Consider the following 8,917-nt stretch of genomic DNA (forward strand, 5'->3'; position numbering starts at 1 on the left):
CATGAGAAATAAAATAGGAGCAACCCATCCATCTCCAAGAAATAATCCAGTGGAAGGGAAGAGAGGGCAGAACCCCTCTGCCGATAGCATTCACTACCAACTCCCTGATGCAGGGTCAAGAGACTGCAGCTTGTACTGACCCCTCCCTTTATACCTCTGGCTCTTCTCTTTTCAGGATGTCCCACTAATAAGCCTAGCGAACATCTTCCACAATGCAAAACTTTGGAATGATGCCATCATCGTGGCTACCATGGCAGTGGAAATAGCCCCGCACTTCGTGGTTAATCATTTCACACTAGCTAATGTCTATGTTGCAATGGTAAGTAGTAGCTGCTAGATTTTCTCCCATCTCCAGATACAGTGTAAAGCAGCTTTGAGCCCAAGAACAAACTTAGAATTTCTAGGCTAGAGGTTCAGGAGGCTGGAAGTGGAGATGAGCAAGATCAGAAAGGAGGAATATTCTGTCAAATATGCTCTTTCAATTATTCCAACATCTGAACTGATCATTTAATACTGGGATGGCTACTGTATTTATAGTCTGGTGTCACAATGCTATAGCTACAAGGCCAGTAATGACAGTAGCCAGCTGTAGATAATTCTGCTTAATCTCCCCTATAAATAATGTCACTGTCTATAGGCCCAAGGGTTACAATACAATACAAAATAACTGGATAACGCAAGTGAGGCATAATTTCAATATCTAGATTATCAACCCACAAAGATCACTAGTTGCTAGAGAGAGTTTAAACTCCTCACATTGTAGACATATTTCTTTCAACATATGATTCTACACCCTGTTGATTAAAAGGAGCAAGTGTCTCTCATGCTCCTAGATCGTCCATTTCTCATTGGACCTATCCTGTATACTTGATTCTAATCAATTAGTAGAGCTGGTGCCAAGAAATCAGGATGGTTAAAGGGGTACCATCAACTTGAAATCTAGTTGGTATCAACGAATGAGTCTGAAGTATTTTCAGGTACTACACTTGCCTCTGATTGTCCCTGCCAATTTTTCAGGACTTAGTCACATATTCTTAATATTTTAAAATGTTTTGACTCTCCTTTGTTGCTGTATGAAAGGCCCACACAAATAACAGAGGAAACTGACTGGGTGGCCAGGTACTACTGCAGTGAGGGTGGAACATATAAATAATTAGATATATTGTGGCACTAACTGCACACAATGTTGCCAAATGTACAGTGGAAACAAACTGAGACTTTTTTTCTACTACCCTTTTATATTATAGTCATCTGAGTGGTCACTTGAGGTAATAGTATGCAGAACACGTCAGACAAAAGTGAAATTGAGTCGTTGGTGTCCCTTTAAAGTTAACCTTCTGAAAATACATACCACCATGCCTTTTCCCATCCTCAGCACACCCTTTCCCTGCCTCCAAAATGCCCCCTGGACCTAGGGGTTCTTGGTGGGGGATGTGGGGGTGGGGCACGACAGAGCTGGCAGAATTGGTTCAGTGCCAAGTGGAGAGGGCTCCCTGGACTTGGGATATTCCCTGTGAGGGGCCTTTTTTTGCACCAGCTCAGGCGCTACATAGGGCCTGCAGCATGGAAACAAATTCCCCTTCTGGGTCAAGTTACACATACATCAAAAAGAGTAGCTCCAGCAGGGTGAATGGGATTACTTTACTGTTTCTGAGAGCAGAATCTGTCCCAGTAAGCTAAGTATCAAAAATGTCATATTAGCTACCAATACAGCATTAAAAATGTTGACATACACTAGATTTAACCAGCAAATTGTCATATAATTTGGAAATGTTAGCCATCTGGCAAGTGGAGAAAATTCTGGGAGATTCTATGGAGTCTTGCACAAAACTGTAGAATTGTGTGGAAAATAAAACTAAAGGGACATCAGGGTAAAACCAAATCACTATAAAATTTATCCTTATGTATGTTACTAATGGAACTGTAAATAATAAGAGCTGAAAATGGAAAAGTCTCTGGTTCTTCACATCAGATGCTGCTCATTAATTTCTCACTTTTCCCATAAGAAACTAGTTTGGGGCTACTTACGCGTAATTCCACAACAAATGCCCCTTCTTGTGTGAATCATAGAAAAACTTTGTTGGTTGGTCTGTGTAACTATTATAAATAACACTTGGCATCTTTTATCCAAAAATTTCAGAAAGCCTCACCAGCCCTGATTTAATTAAGCTTCCTAACCTCACGGGGAGGTGAGTATTATCCCCATTGTATAAACGGAAACACTGAGGTACAGAACAGATGTGACTTAAGCAAGACCACTTGTTAAGTCAACGGCAGAGCAACACCCAGGAGTCTTAACTCTGAGTCTCCTGCTCTGAGCGCTGACCCACAGTGCCTTTCAATGCACTGTGCAACTTGTGTTTAAAAGAAAAAAACTGAGATAGAAAAAAAAATCTTGAAAAATAGGCTACAGTACTAGGCATTATATCTCCTTTTATCCAAGGATCTCAAAGTGCTTTATAAATACTTATTGATCAAGTCTGCATGGCAATTAAATGCCCACGGCTGGACCGGGTCTGGTGGCTCAGGCTGCAGGATTTTAAAATTTGCTCTGTAGATATTTGAGCTCCGGGTAGAGCCCGAACTCTGGGACTCCCGCGAAGGGGGAGGGTCTCAGAGCCCAGGCTCAAGCCTGAGCCTGAATATCTACACAGCAATATTTAGCCCTGCAGTCCAAGCCCTGCAAGCCCAAGTCAGCTGACCCAGCCCAGCCATGCCATTCCATGGTCCTTTTATTCTAGTGTAGATGTACCCCCAAAAGTCATATCCTGGGAGGGGCTGAGCATGCTCAACTCTCATTGGCTTAATCGTCACTCATCATTCTGTGGGATTGTAAACCACATAACATCCCTGAGAGGTAGGTGAGGAAAATATAGAGGTCACTTCACATTTAATGACCCACCACAGCACTGCACAATCATGTAGGACAGGAAGTGAATAGAATATGTTGTGGCTTTTGCTTTTTTGAAAGCTGACATTTTCAATCTTCTTTCCTTACAGGAGGAGTTTGAAAAGGCCATGAGATGGTATGAATCAACATTAAAACTCCAGCCTGAGTTTGCACCAGCAAAGAGTCGAATCCGCACCATCCAGTGTCATTTACTCATGAAAAAAGAGCGACGGTCTCCATAAAGATTAGCAGCTTCTTCTTTTTTCTTAAGAAAACAAAATCATTGTTCACTATTCTGCTTTTTAATGAGGGGTGCTAAGATAAATTGGGGAATCAAGATTTCTAACAAAACTCTTGGAAAGAAATGGGGTTTGGATCAAGGGATTTTTAGTTTGTTTTTTTCAGGCGGGGGATTATCTTTGGGGAATAAATACATTTCACAAGCCATGATTTAAAACATCTGTGTAAATACTGAGCCAAGAAACTTTCCACGTGTCCACAACCTACTCCAGGATCATTAAGTTTTTCTTAATGCTCAAATTGGCGCCAGCACCAACAATAACTTGCTTCATTTTGTAGCATTTAAGTCAATGGAAATGCAAAGCACATCCCTGCACCAAATAGCAAAAAGTTATAATCAGCTCTTCACCCATCAGAAATTCATGCTTTACCCAGTCTTGTCCAGTCCATATTGCCGTGTTACCAGCTCCAAGTTAGTTTGTGAAGGAGGAGGGAACATGATTTAATACAAAATCTTAGTTAAAAAAACAAAGTGTTTTAGGAACATCAAGCCTTTTTTATACTGTTATTACTGTTGCGGGATGGGGATGAGTAGGAGGATGGGAACAGCAGGAGACCACAGTCTAAATGGTTTATATTTTGGTTAGAAGACAAAAAGAAGCCAATCAGTTAAAATCCAAATAAGGGTTTTTATATCTGTCTGTATATTCGAAGCCCTCTGCAGCCCTGAGTCTTTGTTTTACTAATTCTTTGTTCGCTGTATTTTTACCCATCTCGGAATAAGGTGCAAGTGTTACAGTCTAGCTCTCTGAGCCTTACAACTGCTGAGAAGAAGAGAGAGAACAGAAATTGTGAGCAAACAAGTCAGGTGAAGTGTTTCCATGTCAATCTTCTTTGGTCGGTGGAGGACCTGAAGCTCCAGACATCATTGTTGCATCAACAAGGGCACACACTTGGAACAAAATAAAATTATGTTTATGAACAAAACCCTGGCCTGTGGTTTAATTTTTTGTGTGCCTCAGATTCCTCTTTCTGGGGGGAGAAAAAATGGAGATGCTAATTTGAGCCGGTCGGAATACTTTTGACTAGATTAAATTCATCAAAATTTGTTTCATCGAAGCTGAAACATTTAGCAGAGACTTAGCAGTTTGCGGTTTTTGTCATTAGGGTTTTTTGGTTTTGTTTTTTTTGAGAGAGACTCTCTCACTGTGTAGTGGATGGTTAGGGCATTGACGTTGGTTGGGATGTAGGAGATCCTGGTTCAAGCCACTGCTCTGCCTGATGCAGAGTGATCTGGAATGAAGAACTCTGCTCTGAATCAGGCAGAGTAGGGACGTGAACCTGGGTCTCCCATATCCCAAGGCAGTGCCTTCCCAAGCTCAGGTTTTGATCCAAAAACAAACATTTTGAGACCATTTCATTTGTGCAAAAGCATTTGAAAGGGTTTTCATCCCAGTGCAGAACAAAAATAAATTTTGGAACCTCAAAAGTTCTGAAACAGAACTGTCGTCCTCTAGTCCGATCTAGTGATAATAGCACAGATACAGCTTGTTCAAAAATGAGGGGGCGGGAAAATCACAAAAATATCAACAATGTTTTTTGTTTTGAAGTTTTTAAACATTTTAGAATGCTGTTCTTTTCAGATGTCATGTACCTTTTCCGCTCTTCTGTTCCTCCCATCCTATTGTCCCTCTTTTTGTTTTGCCATTGAAAAAGGAATAGAGGGAGAAAAATCAAAATTTTTGTGGCTTTTATTTAAAAAATGGAAAAAATTAGGTAACTTTTTTACAAAATTTCTGGTTTTGGACAGAAGCCATTCTTGACCAGCTCATAAAATACCCCTGTAATGAAGATCTATGGGTTCTTTAATGCACTCTGAAGATAAGAATTGCTGAGAATTATTTATTCCAATTTCTGCTTATCTAAAGAAGATGATGTAGGTCTGACCAAATATTACAGTTGTGCAGATTCATTTTTATAAAAATTAGTCAATATGTATGCGTTAAGCGACATCCTCTGGTTGCCAACAAAGCCCAGGGTGTCACAAAACTTGTTATTCCCCAGACTAGAAGTTTACTGAAAGCTAAAGGTTATTGAGGAGGAGGAATGTGTATATCGGCAAAAATACAGAAATTGTAATTTCAGTAAGATTCTCCAAAATCTTTTCCTAGAAGATCTGGTAAAACACAGCTTTTGGATCTGAACTCTGAAGAGGCTTGTTGTATGGTAGTCTAGCTTGGTTTCTGTAGCCAAGAGGTAGGGTGAAGATAAATTGAAAGAAATCTCAATTGTCTGCTTGTGCCAGGAATAATTATAGTAAAAGACTTGCTCATAGTTGAACTGAAGCAACAACCAAGCTGGAAAAATCTGTTTACAAAGTGGCTTTTCAGTCTGCTGCTTACCTCAGCCTTTGTTTGCAATTAGAGCTGATAACAGATGTTGGGAGCCACCTAGTTCATGGTACAAATGCTCCCTTGCCGCTTCATCCACAAATCTTAAAAGGAAAAGTACGATTTCCTGTTTTGGGTCTGGACTGAGGAGGTGCTTTCCTCTTGTTCCCCTCTATCTTCTGGTCAGGATCAAGAGATTGCCACACTCTGGATTCTCTACACTGCTGCTGTCTCTTTCTGGCTGGTGCCAGTTGTTCATGTGAATGCCAAGGCCATGAGAACCTAGAGCAGCAGTGGGAGGAAGGTAGAAAACAATCGTTGGCCTTGGCATAGGATTCAACAAATCTTTATGGACCACTAGAAATTATGCTCAAATTCAGCAGAGATTAAAATGTTTAACAATACCATAGTAGACCAGATGTAAAATACTATGAGGACTGCTGTATACTTTCCTCTTAGAAATAGCCGTGCAGGTAGCATACAACAGGATGGAACAAACACTGTTGATCAGTAACTGAGAATGTGTGCATGACAATATCCACAAACTGGTACCATAAGCAAGAAGATCACAGAACTCAGTGCTAAAGGCCTTTTTAATGTGATTACTTTCCAGAGTTCACATCAACTTTTTCAGACAAATACCTAATAAATAATTCATCCATTAAGGGAAACTCTGTTCTTTGAAATCTGTCTGCATCTTGGCTAGGTCTATAGAGAGAGTAAATATGGAAGTGTTATTTACTCCTTCTCATAATACAAGAATAAGGGGCCACCAAATGAAATGAATAGGTAGCAGGTTTAAAACAAACACAAATTTTTTTTTTCATGCAACGCACTGTCAACCTCTGGAACTCCTTGCCAGAGGGTGTTGTGAAGGCCAATACTATAACGGGGTTCAAAAGGGAGCTAGATAGATTCATGGAAGATAGGTCCATCAATGGCTACGAGCCAGGATGGGCAGGAATGGTGTCCCTAGCCTCTGTTTGCCAGAAGCTGGGATTGAGTGACAGGGCATGTATCACTTGATGATAACCTGTTTGTTCATTCCCTTTGCGGTACCTGCCATTGGTCACTGTCAGAGGACAAGATACTGGGCTTGATGGACCTCTGATCTGTCCCAGTATGGCCATTCTTATGTTAGTACTTTTGTCAGTGAAACTTATGTCAGCTGGGGTGTGTGTTTTTCACACCCCAGAACCGACAAAAGTTTTACCGAAGAAAGTGCTAGTGTAGACATAGCCTAAGACCTTTTCCACAAAACCATCCCCTAAGAAAACGTCTGAGTGGATATAGTCTTTGTAATATGCCTTGAATCAATAGATTTGGGTGTGTCTGATCAGAAGGCAAAACCGAAGAGAATGTCCTTCATTCCAAACGCCATGCCTCAATAGGGATTGACAACTTGAGTATCCCAGCTGTTCTCAAATATCAGGTTAAAACATGAAGAGGTAAGGTATGCTGGACCCAGACCACCACAGAATTTTTTTTTAAAATTGGCTTTGTAAATTAAAACTAGCACGCTGAATTGGAAGCCAAGTGCATTTTATGGAGCAGAAAGTGAGATGCTCCATGTAAAAATAGCCAGTTCATTGTGCACAGACCGACATTTCTAAGTGTATCACTGTAGTAATCCAGTCCAAGAGTGACAAAGACCTGGATAGCTGGCGCAAGTTCTCTCAGCTGATGGCAAATGTAACAATCGCCTAGCCCAAAAAAACCCCTCTTGATGACTGCTGCCATGCGGGCATCTAGCAATAGCCAGTGGTCCAGTTGTGTATGTTATTGACACAAGGTGGGTGGGCTCTCCCCTTCCCCAGATAGCTCTGTCATCTTCAGGTAATGCCGTAGAAGCCTTGTTCCACCAATAATCTCCAAAAACTGGAAATTCAGGACAGAGGGTGATAATTGGGAAGATTGTCCATGTCAAGATCACATCTTGATCCATGGACTAACATGAGAGATGCTTACTCACTGTCCTCATAAAGGGAAGGCAAGTGGAGACAATCTCCACCAATAGTGGACCCAGTACCACCCTACCAGATCGTATCAGCCAAGAAGGACACATGTCTTAATTGTAGGTGGTAGCCCAAAATTTCCAGAGCACATCCAGGAACTCAGGAAACTAGATCAGCTGAAAGTGGAGAAGAAATTTCAAAAGTGCTTTGCCACCACTGAGGTTCCAGGTGAGTCCAAATCAGAGTGGGAAAACTCACAGCAAGAAAAATTTAATTCTCCCTGTCCCCAACAAAAGGCAGTTCTGAGTCAGCAAAATCATATTCTCTGTGTGTATATAAAGTCTGCTGCAGTTTCCACGGTATGCATCCGATGAAGTGAGCTGTAGCTCACAAAAGCTCATGCTCAAATAAATCGGTTAGTCTCTAAGGTGCCACAAGTACTCCTTTTCTTTTTGCGAATACAGACTAACATGGCTGTTACTCTGAAACAAAATCAGACTAGTTCTGCTGATCAGAATTTCATCAACACTGTAGTGGAAAGGGAAATAAACCTCTTCATTGCTCCCATCGTGGCCCAAAGCACAAGATTTTATCAAATCTTTTTGTAATGTAATAGTTTGAAGTGGGAACATGACTTCCATGACCAGTACCCTAGATTCTTCTTTCCTCACTCTGTGTCTGTTGCAAGCCAACTGTACAGAAGTCAAAAACATGCTCCTGAAAACAGACTACTTTGATTAAGCTTATGAACTCCGAGTTCACCCCTTCCTCCATAGCTTACCCAAAAAATGTGTGCAAAACCATAATGTGAGTAAAAACTGTAGAACTACAAGCCTTTTTCTTAGCATTCTTATTGAATCGGGGTTTAGGGCACTAGGTCTGGAGTCAGGAGACCTGTGTTCTGTTTTAAAGTGGGAATACACACAGCAAAAAACATTTGATTCTCTGTCCAAGAATTCTATTCCCAGCTTTGCCACCAACCTACTGTGTGACCCTGGGCAAGTCATTTCCCCCTCTCTGTGCTGCTTTTCCTCCTCCCACCCTTTCACTGGCTTGTCTATTTAGAAAATAAGCTGTTTGGGGCAGGGACAGTTGTCACTACGTCTTTGTACAGTGCCCTGATTTCAGCTGGGGCTTCTGTGTGCTACATAATACAAATAATATGAATAATAATTAATATCAGGATAACCAGTGAAACTCATAAAGGTGAGGAAAGGAGGAATTTAAGGACCACCGTATCAATAGTCAGCAGGTAGTTTTAAAGATCATCCCTTGAGTAGTGTGAAAAAATCAAGCTCCTTTCCCCTGGAGAACTATTGGTTCTTGTGTGTAATAATCAAAATGATCCCCTGGTTTCAAGCAGCTTAAGTGGTGTCCCTCTGGAATGCTGCCAGTAACTCTAGAACCTTGATTTCTTAGGAGATCAGCTGGTCATATTCCTT

At 41.1% G+C, this 8,917-nt stretch overlaps 1 protein-coding gene across 6 annotated transcripts in view; it reads left to right on the plus strand.

The window, feature by feature from the left end:
• The window catches only part of TTC17 (tetratricopeptide repeat domain 17), an 84,402-nt gene extending 80,285 nt beyond the window's left edge, over nt 1–4,117 (plus strand). For 5 of the 6 annotated variants that reach the window (XM_073348043.2, XM_073348038.2, XM_073348040.2 and 2 more), the window contains 2 exons: nt 176–319; nt 3,001–4,117. In XM_073348043.2, coding sequence (XP_073204144.1) covers nt 176–319; nt 3,001–3,132 — 276 coding nt within the window. In that variant the 3' untranslated portion in view covers nt 3,133–4,117. Of the gene's footprint in view, nt 1–175; nt 320–2,140 lie in introns of all 6 variants that reach the window. The other variant, XM_073348039.2, reaches the window with a different exon arrangement.
• The last annotated feature ends 4,800 nt before the right edge of the window (nt 4,118–8,917 follow it).

Source organism: Lepidochelys kempii, chromosome 6, assembly GCF_965140285.1.
Source record: "Lepidochelys kempii isolate rLepKem1 chromosome 6, rLepKem1.hap1, whole genome shotgun sequence".
Classification (NCBI taxonomy): domain Eukaryota; kingdom Metazoa; phylum Chordata; order Testudines; family Cheloniidae; genus Lepidochelys; species Lepidochelys kempii.